Source organism: Protopterus annectens, chromosome 1.part0 (assembly GCF_019279795.1).
Source record: "Protopterus annectens isolate FY-2018-M chromosome 1.part0, PAN1.0, whole genome shotgun sequence".
NCBI classification, from domain to species: domain Eukaryota; kingdom Metazoa; phylum Chordata; order Ceratodontiformes; family Protopteridae; genus Protopterus; species Protopterus annectens.
The window spans coordinates 453015590-453038070 of record NC_056725.1 but is presented as its reverse complement, the minus strand read 5'-3'; the positions used below and the strand labels follow the sequence as shown (position 1 = coordinate 453038070).

At 43.4% G+C, this 22481-nt stretch overlaps 1 protein-coding gene across 2 annotated transcripts in view; it reads right to left on the bottom strand.

The window, feature by feature from the left end:
• Positions 1 to 22481, bottom strand: part of XPO5 (exportin 5) — a 2857558-nt gene that overhangs the window by 713944 nt on the left and 2121133 nt on the right. For both annotated transcript variants that reach the window (XM_044060355.1, XM_044060360.1), the window contains exon 25: positions 10076 to 10173. In XM_044060355.1, coding sequence (XP_043916290.1) covers positions 10076 to 10173 — 98 coding nt within the window. The remainder of the gene's footprint in view (positions 1 to 10075; positions 10174 to 22481) is intronic.

Genomic DNA, 22481 nt, shown 5'->3' with positions numbered 1-22481 from the left:
GGTAAAAATTGTCAAGGAGAGCATCTCTCGGTGACTCCCCCAGAGGGGGGCTCAGGGCAAAATAGATGTTGCACTTGTTGCTCGGGGGAAAGCAAAGAGGTCGCAGCAGGGCTGGCCCCATTAGCGGAATATCCTTTCCGCCACCAAAGGATTGAGAGAATGTGCATTGCAATTAGAAAGTGGCCAGATGCAACTGCCAATTGTCAAACTCACAGCTTCTTGACAAAGAGGGTAATATCGGATTCCCCCTTGTTTGTTGATGTACCAAACCACTGACATGTCTGTTTGGATCAGAATCGTTCTTGAGGGGAGAGTTTCTTGGAATGCTCGCAATGCCAAGAGCACTGCCCTCACCTCTAGAACACTGATGTGCAAATTGGCCTCTAACTGGGACCAACTGCCTTGGACCATCTTTCCCAGATAATGCCCCCCACCCTATCCAGGATGCATCTGTGCTCACTATGGCTTGGGGTTGAGAACGGACAAAGGGACAGCCCGACAAATGTTGGAATGGAGCCACCAACTCGTCTTTTTTGCATAAATTGGTGATCCGAACTTGATGTGACATTGGTCGCCTCAGTAATGACCACTGGGACGCCAAGAGCCATTGTAGAATTCACATGTGAAACCTCGTTAAGGGAACTAACGTTATGGTTGCCGCCACAAATCCCAGAGATTGTAATACCAGTATTGCAGTCACTGTTCTGTTGTGAATATTTTGGGTGACTTGTGATTTTATCCTCTGAAGTCTTTCTTGGGGTTGTTGGTTCTAGATGTGATTTTTCATAATTCACAGTGATCTCCAGTGTGGAGTAAGTTTGAAGGACGTGGTTTCTTGCTTGCAGTAGTAGATGCATGGTGGATGTGGTAATGAGCCAGTCATCTAAGTTTGGAAACACGTGGAATCCTTGCAGTCTGAAGTGAGCTGTGAACACTGCCATACATTTGGTGAACACCCTGGGGCCTGTGGTGAAACCAAAGGGCATGGCTCTGAACTGATGACTGTCTTCCAGCTGGAAGAGCAAAAATCTTCTGGAGCACTTGTCTATTTTTATGTGATAACACGGATCCTGAAGATCTACTGAGCACATCCAGTAGTCCTTCCCAAAAAATGGAAGAAAAGACTGAACTGTGACCATCTGGAAATTTGGTATGTTGAACTAACTTGTTAAAAATGCTGAGATCCAAAATTTGTCTCCAGTCCCCCATTTTGTTTGGCACTAAAACGAATCTTGAGTAAACCCTGGATCCTATCTGGTTTGGTGGGATGGCTTGGGTGGCTCTTTGGTTGAGCAGTTTTTGAATCTCAAGAACTGCCGCATCCCTGTGACTGGGTGGAACATCTGGGATTCTCTTTGGATGCTTGGGTAGTTTCAAGAAGGGAATATTGTAACCTCTGATTAAGATCCTCTGCACCCAATTGTCTGTTATGGATAGCCAGGTAGGTAGGTGCAGGGAAAGTTGACCCTTGACTGCTGCCAGAGTACGGGAATTGGGCCTCCATTCAGGACTGCTGAAAGGTATTGCCAGGAAAAGAATCCCTGGAACCCTGGTTTTGTGGGCCATCTCTGTCTCTAGCACAGCATCTTCCATTATAATTACCCCCTCTGCCTTGGAGGGAATTGCTGCTACGTGAGTCCTGGAAAGGCCCTTGCGACTTTTTGAACTGCAACCTCCCAATACTCTGGTTCCTTGAATAGGGCCGTTGAGGAGTGAAAAAACATACAGTGCAATGAAAAAGTATTTGCCCCTTCCTGGTTTCTTATTTTTTTTGCATGTTTGTCACACTTGAATGTTTCAGATCATCAAACAAATTTAAATATTAGACAAATATTAGACAAAGATAACACAAGTAAACACAAAATGCAGTACTTAAGTGATGGTTTTATTTATTAAGGAAAAAAACTACCCAAACCTACATGGCTCTGTGTGAAAAACTAACTGCCCCTTGTTAAATCATGAAGTAACTGTGATTAATCACATTTTTGGGAAAGCTGAGTTCAATTTCACTAGCCATATCCAGGCCTGATTACTGCCAGACCTGTTGAATCAAGCGATCACTTAACTAGAACCTGTCAGACAAAGTGAAGTAGTCCAAAAGATCCCAAAAACGAAGACATCATGCCGCGATCTAAAGACATTCCGGAACAGATGAGAAAAGTACAGTTGTGTACCTACCATAAATGTAGATGTTCGAGTGTATTCACTGTTGCAGTCATTACACTTGGGTTATCCTGCTGGCAGGCTACCCGCAGTCGGCCCGAGTTCCAAAGTCTTGGTCCGGCATCGGTTGATGTCGCCTCTTCCCTGATGTCAGTGGGCCAGGGGTATAAAAGATGCAACCAACGCCATTTTCTTCAGTTTTTCTTGCCCCAGATGTCAGGTGCCCCCAAATAGGAAGGCTGTAAAAAGTATTCCAAAAAGCATGCATGTACTAAAACAAAATTCCTTCATCTACAAGCAAATGCACCACATAGGTTGTATAGAGTTGAGAGGTACAGAAAAGTCCCAGCAATGAAAAGGGGGATGGTGGGAGGGTAACCTGGACTGCAACAGTGAATACACTCAAACATCTACATTTATGGTAGGTAGACAACTGTACTATGTTCATCGTGTTTCACTGTTGCAGCCATTACACTTGGGTTGAATCCCAAAGCTGAGGTTGGGTGACTGGGCCTAAATAGGATTAGGAGAGGCTACCAAGCCCTGCAGGACTGCAGTGGCAAAACCTGCTCTGGAATTAGAGTAGAGAGGTAAGTGGTAGTGCTTTGTGAAGGTGTGCACTGAACTCCAAGTTGCAGCTTCTAAAATGTCTTTGGTTGGTACTCCTCTGAGAAAAGCTGCTGAAGTGGCTGCTGCTCTTGTTGAATGTGGCCTAATGCTCTTAGGCACTGGTTTGCCATGTTGTGCATAGCAGAAGCGAATGCAGTGTCCTATCCATTTTGAAATTGTCTGCTTTGAGATAGGCTTTCCTTGTGATCCTGCAGCATAAGCTACAAACAGCTGCTCAGTTTTTTCTGAAAGCTTTTGTTTTGTCCAAGTAGAATCGTAGCTGCCTGTGTATGTCCAAAGTGTGCAGATGCCTCTCCCCTTTATTCTGGGGATTTGGACAGAAAGTAGACAAATGAATAGTTTGGTTAAGAGCCACACTGGAAACCACCTTTGGCATAAAAGTTGGGTTTGTCCTTAGAGAGACCCATGTCCTGATGAAAAATGATGAAAGGTTCCACTGCCATTAGTGCTTGTAACTCTGAGTCTCCTCTTGCTGAAGTTATTGCTAGGAGCAGAGCAGTTTTCCATAAGAATTTTATATCAGCTGTGCTGGCTGGCTCAAAAGGAGGCAGTGTGAGTTTTTCCAAAACAAAATTGAGGTCCCAAGTAGGTATTGGTGCTCTCCTTGGAGGTCTTATGTTTCTTGCCCCTCTGAGGTACTGCCTTAGTAGTGGATGCGAAAAAATAGGAGGTTCCGTATTGTAATGAGCTGAAATGGCAGAGGCATGGATCTTAATAGATGAAAAGGAAAGGCCTTTGTCCAGCATCTCAGGTATTGAAAAATCTGAGGAATATTTGGTACAAGTGTGTCAATTCCTTATGCCTGGTTCCAAGCACAGAATCTCTTCCATTTGTCTGCACAGGATTTCCTAGTGCTGGGTCTCCTTGCTTCTTAAATGACATCCATAACAGCTTTAGAGAGGTGTGTGGTTTGAGTGACTATATTATCTGCTATGCAGCCAGATTTAAGGCTCTGAGTTGACTGTGCAGAATCTGGTTGTTCTGTGGAGTCAGGAGATGAGGAATTTGAGGTAAAGGCCAGGCTGGGCCTTGAGACAAGCTCTTTAGGATTGGGTAACAGTGCTGGCGTGGACAGTCTGGGGCAATCAGGATCATTTTGGCTTCTCTTGTCTGACTTTTAGGAGTACCTTGGAAAGAAGAGGCAGTAGAGGGAAGGCATAAACTGTCAGGGGTTCCCAGCTGAATGAAAGAGCATCCACTTTCCATGCTTGTGAGTGATAAGTCCTTGTGCAGAATTTCTGTTGTTGGCAGTTGTGAGGGGAGGCAAAAAGATCTATGGTCTGGGCATCCCCATTTCCTTGTTATCATGCTGAAGACCTGTGGATTTAGTTTCCATTCGTGTGGATCCATGAGATGTTTGCGTAGTTCGTCTGCCAGTGTATTTTTCTTTCCTGGCAGGAATTGTGCCTGCAGATGTACTTGATAAGTCAGTGCCGTGTTCCACAAAGTCATGGCTTGCCTGCAGAGGGGGGTAGGAATGTGTGCCCCCTTGCTTGTTTATGTACCACATAACTGTGGTGTTGTCCGTCTTTAGCAATAGTTGTCCTGGATGTAGTAGATCCTTGAAGGCTGTCAGGGCATTCTGTACAGCTAGCATCTCTTTTTGATTGATGTGAAGATGCATTTGTTCCTTGGGCCACGTGCCCTGAATACATTTTCCTTCCATGTGCGCCCCACAGGCATAATCCGATGCATCCGTTGTTATTGTCTGCCTGGCTGTGGGCAAGGTGAAGGGCTATCCCTTGTTGAGGTGACAGGCCCGGGACCACCATAGAAACTCCTGTTGTAGACAGGGAATTATAGTTATTAGTTTCCAGGCTGTGGCAATGCTGAGTCCAAACACTTTTTAGATACCATTGTAGTTTCCTCATATGCAGTCTTGCATATGGAATTAGTAGAATGCAGGATGCCATGAAGCCCAGGGCTGCAGAATTTTTCTTGCAGGGAGCTGGGTCTTTGTTGCCATCATTTGAAAGTAATGAGTCAGTTGCCTTTGTCTGGCGGGAGATAAGCCATCTGGGCAGTTGTATTTAAGCTTGCACTCAGGAATATTATCTCTTGAGAGGGCACTAGTTTTGATTTCTTTTCGTTTACAGTGTACCCTAGGCAAATTAGTAACGTTTTTACACACGCCAGATGTCTTAGTAGAATGTCCTTGCTCTCTGCTTGAATAAGGCAGTCGTCCAAGTAGGGATATATGTGAATTCCTCTGTCTGCAAAATGCAATTACTGGCACCAGGCATTTTGTGAAGACCCTGGGCACAGTAGATAAGCCAAAGGGCAGTGCAGAGAATTGGTAATGCACTGAGCCAGCTATGAATCTGAGGTATCTTTTGCAAGATTGTCTGATTGGGACATGCAGGTATGCCTCCTTGAGGTCCAAAGTAACTAGCCAAGCCCTCTTGCCCAGCATGGGAAGAAGTTGCTGCAGTGTTAACATTTAGAATTTTGGAACATCCAGGAAAGTATTTAGGATTGACAAGTCCAGTATTGGTCTCCAGGCTTTGTCCTTTCTGGGTACCAGGAAAAGTCTTGAGTAAAATCCTTGTCCCCATTCTTGCTGTAGTACTCTCTGAATAGCTCCCATGTCCATGAGAGCAGCAATTTCCTTTTGTGCCTCTGCCCATTGGTTTTGTGGCAGGTTCGGCATACCTTTTGATTTTGGAAGGGTGTGAAAGTGGAACCTGTAACCTTGAGTAATTATATTCAGTACCCATTTGTCCTGGGTAATTATGTGCCAATTTTGTGCGAAAAGTGCTAGCTTTCCCCCTAGGAGTGCTGCCAAAAGGTAAGTGCTTGGCCTTTGTAGAGGGAAGTCATTGGGACTGTTTCCTGTAAGGTTGTGATTTGTCTTCTTCTTTGGGGGTAGAAGCACCCCACTGTTTAGGTCTGTAGGATCCTTGGGGCTGAGATCTGCCTCTTGGTTGTCTGTATCTACCTCTTTGTGGCCTGAGACCTGAAAGGACCAACTTTTTGAAGGCCAGTTTCTACTAAACCTAGGCGGTTGAACCTGTAAGAAATCCTTTACTGTCTGCATAGATTTTGCTTTATCCTCCATTTTCTTTAACACCTCTTCGGCCTTAACACCAAACAAAGTATCATGCTGCAGTGGAGCATCCAATAATTTTACTTTAACATGTTCAGGTAAACTTTGTTCTTTCAACCAAGCATGCCTTCGAATGACAGAGCCTGTAACTGCTGCTCTCTGCAAGAAGCCTCTAATGAAACAAAATCACATTGCAAAGTATGCTTTCCCACTTGTTCAGCTGCATGCAATAATTCCTGCATTTCCTCATTGTCAGGATTTTCTGAGTTTGTAAGCATTTTCTGTTTTAACAAAGACGTAAGGTACTGTTGGTATTTAAGCATGTGAAACTGGCAGTTTAAAGACCTTACAGCTAAAGAATCAGAAGTGTAAACCTTTTCCCCCCATCTATCCAGAGCTCTGGAATCCCTATCAGAGGGGACAGGGGGTTTTTGCAGTAGAAGCCTTAACCCCTTTGCGACCCTGAGAAATTGTTTCTGGGTCAGCAGCAGGGTTTTTACAAAGAAATTTATGAGAGTCAGGGACCCTGTAATACCTGTCTGGCTTGACTGGTGCAGGGGGCAAAGAATCAGGAGACAGACTGGATTCAGAGAAAACATCAATATCAAGCACAGGGGGGATATAGCTAGGGGCCTGTGCTGAGGCAGTAAAAGAAAATCTCTGAGCCTTTTCTTGGATTCTGAATAATCCTGGCTCTCCCAGTGGAAATGTTCCCTCATGGTGTGCAGAGTTTCCCCAAAAGAATAATCCTCAGGTGGATTGGCTGAAGGGATAGATTCTTCAGCATCAGAGTCCTCATAGGGAGGGAGAGAATAACCCTGATCTGAAGAGGAATCAGATGAAATAGAAACCTGGTCAGAGGAATCATAATCAGTGTCTTGCCTAGGGCTTTTTTCAAGAGGGGGATGAGATCTCCTGATCAAAGTAATTAAGTCTTCGGCCATTTTAAGCATCTGTTTCTTTGGCATAGACGACTGCCCAGGAGAATCCTGTACTGGTTTCCTTGTCTTTACTGGTTTCTTTGACTGTCCCTTGGCTGTTGCAGAGAACTTAATAGTAAGCTGTGAAGGTATGAAAACACCCTCAGAAGCCGATGCCTGCTCAGCGGCTCCGGACCCATCTGAGGGAATAGTTTCCGTAGGCCCAATACCTTGAGTATCCAGAGGCCTAGTTGTCTCCACGTGGGAGTCGGACATGGCCTGTGGCTCTGAGGTAGGTGTCAGGGGCTGCGAAAGCACCTCAGTGAGAACCGCGAACCGGCGACTGGCCTGGAAGAAACTTTGTCGTCGGTTTTGGACTTCGGATGCCTGTCCTTTTCCTTGTCTTTGTGCTTTTTATGAATTCTAGTCGTTGGCTGTTTCAACGGCATTATAGAGTTAAACCTTCGGCCAAAGTAATGTAAGGGAAAATCAAACCGACGTTTAATAGTGCGTTTGTTGAATCTAGCACAAAACCAACAACTAGTAACGTCGTGGTCAGGGCCTAGGCAAGGAATACAGTAAGAGTGAAAATCCTTAGGAGGTATTTGCTTCCCACAAGAAATACAATTGTTAACTTTTACTGACATCGGTTCTGGAGCAAGAAAAAGTTTCCCCAACGGGGTACTTAGCTTTATTGAAGACTTCGGTTCTGAAACTATTTCGAAAATCTCAGTAGTTGGCCGACCGGCACTTGCGAACTGCCTTTGCTTCGGGCACCGCGCGGCAAGAAAGACTGAAGAAAATGGCGTAGGTTGCATCTTTTATACCCCTGGCACACTGACGTCAAGGAAGAGGCGACTTCAACAGACGCCGGACCAAGACTTTGGAACTCGGGCCAACTGCGGGTAGCCTGCCAGCAGGATAACACAAGTGTTATGACTGCAACAGTGAAACACGATGAACATCAAAGTAATTGATATCTATCAGTCTGGAAATGGTTACAAAGCCATTTCTAAAGCTTTGGGATTCCAGCGAACCAAGGTGAGAGCCATTATCCACAAATGGAGAAAACATGGAACAGTGGTGAACCTTCCCAGGAGTGGCCATCCTACAAAAATTGCCCCAAGAGCACAGCGACGGCTCATCCAACAGGTCAAAAAAGAACCCAGAACAACATCTAAAGAACTGCAGGCCTCACTTGCCTCAGTTAAGGTCAGTGTTCATGACTCAACCACAAGAAAGAGACTATGCAAAAATGGCATACATGACATAGTTCCAAGGCGAACACCACTGCTGACCAAAAAGAACATAAATGCTTGTCTCACTTTTGCCAAAAAACATTTTGATAATCCCCAAGACATTTGGGAAAATATTCTGTGGACTGACGAAACAAAAGGTGAACTTTTTGGGAGGTGTGTCCTGTTACATCTGGCGTAAAAGTAACACAACATTTCAGAAAAAGATCATGCCAACAGTCAAACATGGTGGTGGTACTGCGATGGTCTGGGGCTGCTTTGCTGCTTCTGGACCTGGATGACTTGCTGTGATTAATGGAACCATGAATTCTGCTCTCTAGCAAAAAATCCTGAAGGAGAATGTCCAGCCATCAGTTCATGACCACAAGCTGAAGTGCACTTGGGTTCTGCAGCAGGACAATTATCCAAAACACACCAGCAAGTCCACCTCTGAATGGCTTAAAAAAATAAAATGAAGGTTTTGGAGTGGCCTAGTCAAAGTCTGGACTTGAATCCAATTGAGATGCTGTGGCATGACCTTAAAAAGGCAGTTCATGCTTGGAAACCCTCTAATATGGCTGAATTAAAATAATTCTGCAAAGAAGAGTTGGACGAAATTCCTCAACAGCGATGTGAAAGACTCATTGCCAGTTATCGCACACGCTTGATTGCAGTTATTGTGGTAAGGGTGGCACAACCAGTTATTAGGGTTTAGGGGGCAATTACTTTTTTACATACGGCTATGTAGGTTTGGATAGTTTGTTTCCCTTAATAAATACAATCATCACTTAAAAACTGCATTTTGTGTTTACTTGGGTTATTCTCTGTCTAATATTTACATTTGTTTGATGATCTGAAACATTTAAGTGCGACAAACATGCAAAAAGATAAGAAATCAGGACGGGGGCAAATACTTTTTCATTGCACTGTACTCCCACAGCAGAAAGTGTCTTCCCATCTTTCTAACATCTGGCAAGGGTCCCTAACTCTGGGACCAAAAAGGGATGTTCTGTCAAAACGAGCATTGACTGAAGACTTAAATGGCGCCACAAACTGAAATAAGTGCATCCAAGTGAGTCTCCTCAGAGATATGCTAGAACACACTGCCCTAGTCATCTCTTCGGCTGTGTGCGCAATGAACCTCATGGACGCATTACAGATGGAATCAAGGGCTGCAAGCTGGGAAGCTACTTTATTCTGAACCCCCTCAGCTACAGTTGCTATTAGAGTGTCTGACAGCTCTTTCATCAGATCTCTTTGAAGCCTTGTGAAATGTGACAAAGTTTAAGGACCTAAACCGCAGAGCTCGATGAAGTGTACATGTGCTTCTTGAATCTATCCGTCCTCTGAAACTCATTAGGAGGATGGATAGTAGGACTTTCATCAGCAAGTTCCTTTTTGGTGGCTGTCGCAATCACCATGGTATCCACTGGCACCCTTTAGCCCAATGCTGTTGATCACAGGAGCTGACAGTTTATGATATCGTCTTTTATGCATTAGGTATCTTCCAAGCCCGCTGCGCGATAAGCTTAATTAGATCATCAATGGGAAAAGAGAGCCAAGCAGTAGATGGTAGAGCATGGAAAGCCTCTAGGTATACGGACTCCTCGGAGGAAGGTTGGTAGGAAGTCCAGCCACCTCTCTGTTTAAGAATCTCCAGAATGTCACAGAATGAGACATCTTCTGGGGGTGACCCTGCGGAACCTTCAAATTCAGTATTTTCAGTTCAATACAGCCCGGTGGGGCAGACAAAAATAAAACTTAGTCTTTAATTTTAGAGTGCGCTTGATCATCATCTCTGATTTTCATGGAAGCAATACACCAGAGCTAGCAATCTACCTGCTTCTTAACCAGGCGTGCAATAGGAACAGTGTTCTAAAAGCCAAAGCAGTTACTGCATTAAATTTAACTACAGCTGTGGAATCTGATAGAGCAAAAGCTAATGGTCAAGGCAATACAGGAAGCCGTAACTACAAACAAATTGCTGGAAATGGGTCAAGTCACAAAAACATTACATGCACAAAACACCAACTTCACTAAATAAAGTAGCTTCAGTACAGCCATCTCCTTCTCTAACTTACAGATAAGATCCATTATCTCACGAGTAAGAAGTCGAATCAGCTGTTCTTCCAACATCTCTTGAGATTCTGGGTTTTCTTCAGGGCCTTCCTCTTCCACACTGAAAAAAAAAATGGTTTTGTTACATTGGCATGCACTGCTCAATACTACTACTACATTTACAGATGCTCAGCAAGTTATGTAAGAACTGCTGCTGTCCTGAAAGGGCACTGTTTGGCCTTGGCTTTAAACTCTACAGCAGCATTCTACTGTATACCTTCATTTTTTTTCATCTATAGACAATCTAAAAAGGTAACCACTGGTGTGTGTGTGTGTGTGTGTAGGGGGGGGGGGTGTATGACTTATGCTATTGTTGTCACACACCAAGTCAAACAGGGATGGCCTACCATCAAGTTCCCCAAGGAAACAGTGATAAATGTCTAAAACTCTCAAAATGATAAACAATTACATACAAGGCTTTCAAATTCGTACAGCAGGTGGATGACCTAGTCAAATAGAAGAGAACTGAGACAAGGCAACATTCACCAATATTACAAAGCTTCCCAAAGATCAACTGATATCTACCATATAAGTTGTATATCTTACTTTGAAGACCTCACTGCACAGGATAATAGGACAAAGTACAGTTGAGTAAGGACATAACAGTAAATGTATGAGTAGATGAATGCTGCAGTATTGTCTACTATGGGAAGCCTCATGCCATGCATACAATACTTGACACAGCAAGCACATCAAAACTTGGTCATCTTCCTTTAGCACCCTAAGTCCAACAAATGACCCAAACATCAGACTGAAGCAGTACACGAGGGATATGCAGGTAATGCTCAGGACTTTTGTGCCCCAGAGCAGAAAAGACAGTAAACTCAAATATGGCAACTAGAAGGAGGGAAAATGTTTATGAAGTCCACCTCAACCAAAAGAAAAGGAAAATTTTAAGAAGACACATATGGGTAAGGAGGGAGGGTGTCAATACTGCAACGACAATGTAATCAGACAGCTACTGTTATGTTAAGCTCTTGTACAACTATATTAAGTCCTTTATTGATTACTGCTGAAGTATTCATTATATATGGGAAGATTTACAAAGCTTTTTTTTTTCTCCAGTGTCTGGAAAGAGGAAAGTGTAGAGGAACTGGAATATAGAATTTGTTGCAGAAAAAAACTGGTGAAACCAGTCCCAGACCTGCAGATGGCATCAATTTCATAGTGCTTATAAGTACAGGTATGAATGGAAGCACAAGTGGGTGCTTCTAAAGTGGATCTTGTGTACAGTCACTTGATGCTTGGAGGCAAGGCAACTCAGCTTCTTATTCTGAAAGGAAATGAATAGTTGATCAAATTTCCAAATAATTTTAGTCTTGACAAAAAATCTGAGTTGCCCAAGGACACCTAATAAAAGAAAAATTACTTAACTTCTGATCAGAGGACTGGGGAAGAAGGCAGGCAGGTACTCTGTCCTTGTGGAAAATTAGAAAAGGTCGGAAAGCCATAAAACTTGTAAATCTGAAACTCTTTTTGACTGAGACGAGGGCTAAGAGTAAAACTGTATTCAAGTTACAAATTTAATGAGAAAGAGGAAGCAGGCTCAGATGGAAAGAGTCAACAATAGGGTCCCAACAAGGAGGTACAGATTTTCTTGGTGGCCTGATGTAGGATGCCTTTCAAAAACTGTTTGTCCTCAAAACATGCAGACAGAGGTGGATCTAACGGTAGACAGGAAGAAATAAATGAAAAATGTGACTTAATGGAGGAATTTGACAATCCTGAAAGGAGCAAATCACATTGTTATGAAACTGCAGCGGGGATACGCATATTAAAAGGTTCTCTTATCTACTGGCAGCAAACTGAACACATCTTCCACATGGGGAGTTCCAAACTGATGAGCATCTGAATGAAGATATCTCTGCTCAACATCCATTCAAAAGGATCTGCCTTTCATCTACTCAGGTAATCTGCCACTGTATTCACCTCTGAGTGTAAGTACACTGGATAGTTATCTCCCAGGCAGTCATGACAAGCCTGCAAAGATACATGCTTGTACCGTCCTGTTTGCTGATGTACCACATTAAAGTACTGTCCGTGAGATTTGGAGAGTTCCTGGAGGTGATGTTGATACTGAAGAGCCAAGATCAGAGCCTTTCATTTCTTTAACATTTGCATGTTTATCTGTCCGGAACAAACTCCCTATATTTTACCTTTATTAACCATATTCTCCATGCTACATTTTAAGCATCTGTGAAAACTTCCAAACAGGAGGAGAAAACCAGAAAAGGCAGTGCTGGATTGAGTGATATCTGCTTGATCCACCAAAGAATTCATTCTTTACGAGGGCAAGAGGAACTGGAAAGTTCAGGGTGCGGCAGAGCTTTGCCCAAGTAGACTTGAGATACCACTGAATCTTCTTCATGTGTAGTTTCTAACAAAAGGTATAATTTGTATGGATGAAGACATACATCCTTAGTAATCTCAATATTGTCCTTGCCAAGATCAAATCGAGGGAAAGAGATACTGGAAGTAACTATTCAGAAATGATATCTAGCCCTGGAGAAGAAATGTCATCATGGAAACATTGTTCAGCTGTCAGCTTCAAAACATCCTGAGATGGAATTAGGACAATCTTTTTAAGTTTACTGTGAAGCCCATGAGAATAAAAAGTGCAGTTGTGTACCCTTACCATAAATGTAAATGTTTGAGTGTATTCACTGTTGCAGTCATCACATTTGGGTTATCCCTGCCAGGGTAGCCCTTGGCCATACCCGAATACCAGAGGCTTAGTATTTCTGCATTGATTGCTGTCACTTCAGGACTGACGTCAGGTCGTCGGTAGTATAAATTAAGGCAGCCGTCGCAATTACATCAGTTTTTCTTGACCTAACCTGTCAGGAGCCTACAAAAGTAGGAGCCTGGTTATGGTGGAAGAACCCCACCAGTAGAAAGTAAATACCAATAAGTCCCTTGTAAGGAAAGAGAAGAAAAGGGGGATGGAGGGAGGGAAACCAGGACTGCTAAAGTGAATACACTCGAACATCTAGATTTATGGTAAGTGTACACAACTGTACCACGCTCTTCATGTTTCACTGTTGCAGTCATCATATTTGGGTTGATTACCAAAGCTGAGGAAATGGGTGGAAGCAGTCAAGGAAACTAAGGGCTGGCTAGGATACCCTGCAAGACTGCAGAGGCAAACCCTGCCCTGGATATGGAGAAGAGAAGCAGGTGGAAATCTTTGGTAAAACTGTGAACAGATGTCCAGGTGGCATCCTCCAGGCTGTCTCTGGTGGGCACTCCTCTGAGGAAAGCTGCAGGGGTCGCTGCTCTGGTGGAGCGAGTCCTGACCCCCTTGTGGGGAGGCTTTCCATGTTGTTTGCAGCAGAAATGGATGCAGTGTGCTTTCCATTTGTAAATGGTTTGTTTGGAGATGGCTTTGCCTTCTCCCCCTGTAGCAAAGCTAACCGGCAATTGATCAGACTTTCTGAAGGATTTAGTCCTGTCTAGATAGAATCAGTGCTGTCTGTACACATCTAGAGAGTGTAGGATCCTTTCCCCCTTGTTCTGAGGATTAGGACAAAAGGTGGGCAAATGAATGAATTGGTTGAGAGCCACACTGGACACCACCTTGGGAATGAAGAATGGGTTAGTTCTGAGGGATACCCGGTCAACATGGAAGATGAAGGGTTATCACATCCATGAGCGTTGCAGCTCGGAGACTCTTCTGGTTGAAGTGATGGCCAGAAGGAAAGCAGTCTTCCAGTTGAGAAATTTTAGCTCTGCAGAAGAAGCTGGTTCGAAGAGGGGCAGCGTGATCTTTTCCAACACAAAGTTAAGGTCCCAAGCTGGGGTTGGTGCCCTTCTGGGTGGCCTCAAGTTGCTAGCCCCTCTTAGGAACTGTTTGATTAGGGGGTGTGAGAAATGGCTGCTCAGTGGGGAAATGAGCAGGGATAGCAGAGGCATGAATTTTTATACAAGAGAAAGAGAGGCCATTGTGTAGTAGGTCAGCGAAGTAATCCAAGATGAGAGGGAGGGCTGTGCCATATTGGCTCCCTTAGCCTGAATCCAGGAGCAGAACCTTTTCCATTTGTCAGCATAAGACATTCTAGTGCTAGGGCATCTGGCCTCACGTATAATATCTAGAACCTGTTTACTGAGATTGGCAGATTGATTGGGGGTTAGGGAATAAGCCAAGCTGCCAAATTGAGTGTCTGCAATAGGTGATGCATGAATTCCCCTTCCCTCTGGGTCAGGAGGTTTGGAATTAGAGGAACATGCCATGGTAGTAGTGGGGACAGGCTGTGCAGCAAGGGGTACCAGTGTTAGCGAGGCCAGTCTGGAGCTATAAGAATTGTCCTTGGTTTTTCCTCCTCTATTTTGAGCAGTACCCCGGGGATGAGAGGTAGTGGAGGAAAGGCATAGACCAATAGACTGACCCAGGGGAAGGACAGGGCATCCACTTCCCAAGCCATGTAGTGATGCTCCCTGGTGCAGAATTTGCTGAGCTGATGGTTGGTGTGGGAGGCAAAGAGGTTGACCTTCGGGGTGCCCCATTTCTGAGTTATTAGGGTGAAGGATCTTCTGTTTAGCTGCCACTCGTGTGGGTCCAGACGATTTCTGCTTAATTGTTCTACCAGAGAGTTGAGAGAACCTGGTAAGAATTGTGCTAACAGGTGCAGTTGCACTGCAGAGGCTGTGTGCCAAAGGGTCATGGTCAGCCTGCATAGAGGATAGGAGCGACTCCCTCCCTGCATGCTGACATACCACATCACAGTGGTGTTGTCTGTTTTGATCAGGAAAGCCCCTATGGAGAGAAGGGGTTTGAAAACTATCAAGACATGCTGGACAGCCATCATCTCTTTTTGGCTGATGTGCAGAGGGATTTGCTGCGGGCTCCATTGGTCCTGTATGCACCTGCTATCCAGGTTTGCACCCCAAGCATTGTCTGATGCATCTGTGGTAAGGGTCTGGGCAGTGGAGGGTGGTGAGAAAGGCAGTTCCTTGTTGTGGGAGCATGCTGTTGCCCACCAAAGAAAATCTTTTCTGAGGCAAGGAATTATAGGTATAAGAGTTTCCAGGTCTTGAGAGTGTTGACATCAAAGGCTTTTTAGGTACCACTGAAGTTTCCTCATATGCAATCTGGCATATGGAATGAGTAGTTTGCAAGATGCCATGACCCCCAGAGCTTGCAGGATCTTCCTTGCAGATAACTGGGGCCTGGTGGCTAGTTGAGAGAAGTAGGCCGTCAGGAAAATTTGTTTTTTCTGGTGTAAGGAATGCCATCTGGGATGCTGTGTCTAGGCTTGCTCCCAGGAAGATAATCCTTTAGGTGGGCACCAGTTTGAATTTCTTTTCATTGACTGTGTACCCTAGGGATTTTAGTAGGGTCTTCAAAAAGGCCAGGTGCTTGAGCAGCTTTTCCTGGCTGTCTGCCTGAATAAGGTAGTCGTCTAGGTATGGGTAAATAAGGCTATTCCTTTGTCCACAAAAGGCAATGGCCGGAGCCAGACATTTTGTGAAAACTCTGGAGCAGTAGATAAAGCCAAAGGGAAGCGCAGAGAACTGAAAGTGTTGAGATCCTGCCCTGAAGCGGAGATATTTCCTGCACGATTCCTTGATAGGAATGTGGAGGTAGGCCTCTTTTAGATCCAGGGTGGCTAGCCAAGCTCCTTGGACAGCATGGGTAGCAGCTGCTGGAGGGTGAGCATTTTGAATTTTGGGTAGCAGCTGCTGGAGGGTGAGCATTTTGAATTTTGGGATCACCAGGAAGGTAATTAGAATAGACAGATAGAGGATGGGGTGCCAGGTGCCCTCTACTCTGGGCACCAGAAAAAGTCTGGAGTAGAAACCTTGGTCAATCTGTTCTGCAGGAACATGTACTACTGCCCTCATAGAAAGCAGGGAAAGGATTTGCTATTGAGCCTCTGCCCACTGGTTTGGAGGTAGAACGTACAGTTGTGTACACTTACCATAAATGTAGATGTTAGAGTGTATTCACTGTTGCAGTCATCACACATTTGGGTAATCTGCTGGCAGGCTGCCCTCAAGTCGGCCTGAATTCCAAAGTCTTGGGTCCTGCGTCAGTTGCTGTCTCCTCTTCCGTGACGTCAGGTCGTCAGGGGTATAAAACAAGCAGCCAACGTCATTTTCTTTAGTTTTACTTGCCCCAGATGTCAGGTGCCCTCCAAAAGGTATCAAACATATATATATATATATACACACACACACACACACACACACACACACACACACACACACACACACACACACACACACACACACACCAATATAAACTTTAACTTCATCTACAAGCAAATACATCACATAGGTTGTAGAAGATAGAGAAGGAAATATAAACTCCAGAATGAAAAGGGGATGGCGGGAGGGTAACCTGGACTGCAAAAATGAATACAATCGAACATCTACATTTATGGTAAGTGTACACAACTGTACTATGTTCTTCGTGTTTCACTGTTGCAGTCATTACATTTGTGTAGAATCCCAAAGTTATGGTTGGGATGCTGGAGCTAAACAGCATTAGGTGCGGCTATAAGGCTCTGCAGAACTGTAGTGGCAAAGCCTGCCCTGGACTTCGAGTAGAGAGGCAAATGATAATACTTTGCAAAAGTGTGAACAGAACTCCAAGTAGCAGCCTCTAAAATGTCTTTGGTTGGTACTCCTCTAAGAAAGGCTGCTGAAGTAGCTGCAGCTCTGGTGGAATGAGACCTAATGCCCTTGGGCACAGGTTTACCACAAGTAGCAGAAACGAATGCAGTGGCTTATCCACTTTGAAATAGTCTGCTTAGAAATAGCCTTTCCTTCTGATCCTGCAGCATATGTCACTAGTAACTGCTCAGTTTTTTTTAGAACTTTAGTCCTGCTCAACTAGAATCTTAGCGGTCTGTGCACGTCCAAGGAATGCAGAATTCTCTCCCCCTTGTTCTGCGGATTTGGATAAAAAGTTGGCAGATGAATAGTTTGGTTAAGAGCCACATTGGAAACCACCTTAAGCATGAATGTTGGATTTGTCCTCAGAGATACCCTGTCTGGGTAAAACATGATAAAAGGCTCAACAGCCATGAAGGCCTGTAGCTCTGAGACTCTTCTTGCTGAAGTAATTGCTAGTAGCAGAGCTGTTTTCCATGATAAAAACTTTATAACAGCAGTAGCAGCTGGTTCAAATGGAGGTAGGGTGAGCTTTTCCAACACATAACTGAGGTCCCATGCAGGTAATGGTGATCTTCTAGGAGGCCTTACATTTGACTCCTCTAAGATACTGCTTTAGTAAAGGATGAGAAAAGATTGGTTGCTCTGTATTGTAATGAGCCGAAATGGCAGAGAGATGGATTTTAATTGATGAGAAAGATAGGCCTTGTCAAGCATCTCAGTCAAGTGTTGTAATACCTGAGGAATATTTGTTTCTGCTGTATCAGTTCCTTGTGCTTGATTCCAAGCACAGAATCTCTTCCATTTGTCAGCATAAGATTTTCTAGTACTAGGCCTTCTGGATTCCAAAATGACATCCATCACAGCTTTACTGAGAGGTGTTGTTTGCATAACTACATGATCAGCCATGTTGCCAGGTTCAGTGTCTGGATCTGAATGCGCAGGATCGGATTGTTTTGCTGGGACAGTATTTGAGGTCTTTGAGATAAGGTCCAAGTTGGGTACTGAGACAAGTCCGTTACAATTGGGTACCAGTATTGGTGGGGCCAGTCCGAGACAATTAGTATCATCTTTGTTTTCTGCTGTCTGACTTTTAGGAGGACCTTGGCAAGAAGAGGCAGTGGAGGAAAGGCGTAAACGGATAGGTATTTCCAACTGAAGGATAGGGCGTCCACTTTCCATGCTTGTCTGTGACAAGTCCTTGTGCAGAATCTTTTCAATTGATAATTTTGAGGGGAGACAAATAGATCTATGTCTGGGCTCCCCCATTTCTTTGTTATCATGCTGAAGACTTGTGGATCTAGTTTCCACTCGTGAGGATCCATAAGGTTTCTGCCTACATCATCTGCCAGAGTATTCTGCTTTCCTGGCAGGAATTGAGCTTGAAGATGTATTTGGTAAGTCAAAGCTGTGTCCCACAGTGCCATGGCTAATCTGCAAAGAGGGTAGGAGTGCGTGCCCCCCTGCTTGTTTATATACCACATGATTGTGGGGTTGTCCTTCTTTATCAGTAGTTGTCCTGGATGAAGCAAGTCCTTGAAGGCTGTCAGGGCATTTTGCACAGCTAGCATCTCTTTTGGTTGATATGTACATGCATTTGTTTTGGGGTCCACATGACCTGAATGCATCTTCCCGCCATGTGGGCCCCCCAGGCATAATCTGATGAGTCTGTTGTCAAGGTTTGGCTGGCAGGGGGTAGAGTGAAGGCCCATCCCATGTTTTGGTGACATGCCTTTGCCCACCATAGAAACACCTGTTGTAGGCAGGGAATGAGAGGAATCATGGTTTGCAGACTGACAATGCTGACTCCATAAACTTTTTAGGTACCAATGAAGTTTCCTCATGTGCAGTCTTGCATATGGAATCAGTAGGATGCAGGATGCCATGAAGCCCAAAGCCTGCAGAATTTGTCTTGCAGATAACTGGGTTTTTGTTGCCATCAGTTTGAAGTAAGTAGTCAGTTGCCTTTGCTTGTCAGGCGTGAGGTAAGCCATCTGGGCAGTTGCATTCAAACTTGCACCCAGGAATGTTACCTTTTGAGAGGGTACCAGTTGTGATTTCTTTTCGTTTACTGTGTACCCTAGGCATGTTAGAAGCCTTTGCACAAACTCCAGGTGTTTAAGAAGAATGTCCTTGTTCTCTGCTTGAATGAGACAGTCGTCCAAGTAAGGATATATCTGAATACTTTGTCTGTAAAATGCAATTACTTGTGCCAGGCACTTTGTAAAGACCCTGGGAGCAGTAGATAAGCCAAAGGGCAGTGCAGAGAATTTGTAATGCATTAAGCCAGCCTTGAATCTGAGGTGTCTTCTGCGCGATTGCCTTATTGGGACATGCAGGTATGCCTCAAGTCTAATGTCACCAGCCAAGAATTCTAGCCCAGCATGGGCAGAGTTGATCCAAAGAAAAAATGCCAGCACCAGAGAAGATATGAAAATTCAATATTTAATTAATTGAAACTAGACCGGTTTCAGCACAAGGCTTTCTTCAGTAGTATGTTACATGAGTTTCAAAATGTCACCTGCTTAAATAGCTTCAACAGATCCAAAAAAGAATGACATCACTTCCTGTAGTTAACAAAACCAAAAAATAAATGGTTAATCTAAATATTAATATGGTAAAAACCATAATATATGTTAACATAGAAAATATAATGATGGTATTAATCAGCTCTTAATAGTTCATCTATGTTCATATATATAAATACAGTACAAATGTTATTATCATATATTAAACAACTGTACTAAGAACATAATGATTGCTAAGCAGAAAAATGAAGACCATCATTACTGCCATGATAGGATTGGGAATGTCATCCAGATGTAATAATATCTCAAAAGAGATAAATAAAAAGTATATTATAGAATGAGGGATACTAGAAAAAAGGCATTGATCATAGTTTATCATTCAGTCCTGGAGGGAAAAGCCCCCCAAGTTTAATGATTCATCTTTTCTCTTTCTTGTTAAAAATGTCATGCCACCCTGTTTTAAATGATCGGTTACCAGTTATACGATCAATAATGATGAATGAGAATTTGGCAGTAGGATGCTTGGTTGTATGTCTGTATAGTGCGTTGGTTATTCTATGGTTTCTGATGTCCCCTAGGTGTTCAGAAATCCTTATGCGGAACTGCCTAGATGTTTGTCCAACATAAAATGCCTGACAAGTACATATGGCAAGATAAATTATCCAATCAGAGCTGCAGTTATCAAAGAATTCAATATTGTAAATGTGACCAGTATTTTTACTAGTAAAACTGGTAGTTTTAAAAATTTAACTGCAAAAACTAGTGACCACAGGGAAATATACCTATGAGTTTGTCCCCTGTAAGCGTCCTATGGGTGAGTGTGTCATCCTTAATGCTTGCTCTTTTATAGTGTGAAAAGTGAGAACCAAGCGTTCTACCCTTCCTATATGAAAAATAACACCGTTCCCCAGGTAGCCTTCCAAAAGAGGATGTAAGTTAAGTATGTTCCAATGATTATTGATAATATTTATCAAGTTTCTGCTATTCCTACCATAAGTGGTAATAAATCTACATGTATCAGAATTTTTCTCTCTTTGTCCCATTTGATATTGTAGAGGGGAGTCCCTAGGTTTGTTGCTGCTCCAGTTGGCCGCAGAATTGATAATCTGTGGGGAATATCCCCTGGACAAAAATCTGTTGGTTAAGTCCTCATGGTATGTGATGAGATCATCCTCAGAAGAACATATTCTTTTAATCCGGAGAAATTGAGACTTTGGTATATTTTTAATAATATGTTTTGGGTGGAGGCTGTCTGCATGTAGAAGGGTGTTGTATTGCGGGAATTTTCTGTGAACAGAAGTTTTAAGTGTATTGTCAGATTGTCTTGATAGATGAACATCCAAAAAATGCATTTCCTTCTGATGATACTCCACAGTGAAATCAATGCCCCAGATGTTCTCACTGAGATGCTCAATAAATTCCCGGAGATAGTCATTACCTCCTTTCCACACTAGCCAGCAGTCGTCCAGGTATCTTCTCCATATATCAATCTCGGGTAAATATATGTTATGCATTGGATCATAAATGATCTGTTCTTCAATAAAACCCATAAAGAGATCTGCGTAAATGGGTGCAAACGAGGCACCCATGGCCGTGCCCTGAAGTTGCCAGTAGCAATCCTGTTGAAAGTAGAACACATTTTTTGGGAAGAATGTGCTCAGCCAAGCATGCCAGTAATGTATTCAATCCTGGGGGGTACATGTTGGATTTATTTAACCAAAACTCCAAGGCCATTAAACCCGCCCAATGTGGAATGCTGGTATATAAAGATTTTGCATCTAGGGTGCACATTAACCATTCAGGTTCCAATTGAGATTCAGATACGATTTGCAGGAATTCAGTGGTATCCTGGATTCTAGCTCGGATGAGTGGTAATAACGGTTTGAGTTTTTCAGTGAGAAAAATGGATAAAGGTTCAGTAAGTGACCCAATGCCAGATACTATGGGTCTACCAGGTGGCTTGTGGACAGATTTATGAATTTTGGGTAGTAAATAGAGGTATTATTTGGCAGGACCTTTGACCATCAAATGTGTTTTGGTTTTATCCGAAATGATAACTGCTTCCACCGCTTGCTCCAAGAAATCATGAATTTCACGTTGAAAACTGGGTGTGGGGTCAATATCCATTTTCATATAGTGATGATGGTTAGATAGTTGTCTATTACCTTCATCCCGATAACAATCGGTGTCCATAACGACCACCGCACCCCCTTTGTCAGCAGGAATGATGACAATGTCAGTGTTATTTTTGAGTGGTGTTAAAGCTAGTTTTTCTTTCCTGGAGAGATTGTGCCTCATATTCTCATCTGAACTGAAATGAAAGTGTATATCCTTTATTACAGCCTGCTGAAAAACAGCAACATGTTTATCCATAGGAGGACTGAATGTTGATTTGTGAAATCTGAAGTCAGATGATCTTTGAGTATCATCAGATTTGTCCTGTTGTTTGAAAAACAATTTGAGGTTAATCTTTCTACAAAAATCTATAGTATCAGATACTAATGAACTCTCATCAATAAAAAATCCGGGGATAAAACCAAGACCTTTATTGAGTAAAGAATATTGGTCATCAGATAAAACATGCTTGGAAATATTTAGCACATTGGTACATGGTTCATTTATTTCACTATTGACATGAATAACTCTTCTAGACTTGTTACCCCTATGTTTCCTTCCTGCCCAATGTTTCCTACCCCTAAAGGGACATCAGTTGTTCTTCCCCTTTTGGCATGTGGTGATTCCCCAGTACTCAATATTTCTGTCTGTGGTGGAGGATTCCTCACCAGAGGTAGTGTTACTTAATCCTGTCTTTTTCAAAATTGACCTGGGCCTCTTTTCGTACAAAGGAAGCATTCCTGGTGCCCTGAGTGAACCTGACTCCCCTCTGCAACTCAAATTGTCTGCCCCTCTCATAATCCTCCTTATCTCGGGCAAATTTGTGAAGTTTTTTTGCTTTTGAGATTATTCTCCAAAGTGGATATTTCCTTTGATAATTTGCTCAGACAATTCTGAAAGTTAGTATTTCCCTCAAACTGTTTGAGGTTGTTGCAAGTTTTTTCCACTTCCAGAATATTGGCATGTACAGTTCTCTCATAGAATGATGCCAATATATTAACTCTGGCCATAGCGGCCTCCTGTTGTGCTAGTTGCCAGTCCTTAAGCAGGACATCATCTGGTGTACCAACCAGTGGTTGGATTTTACATCTTAATCCCCTGGGGGATATTT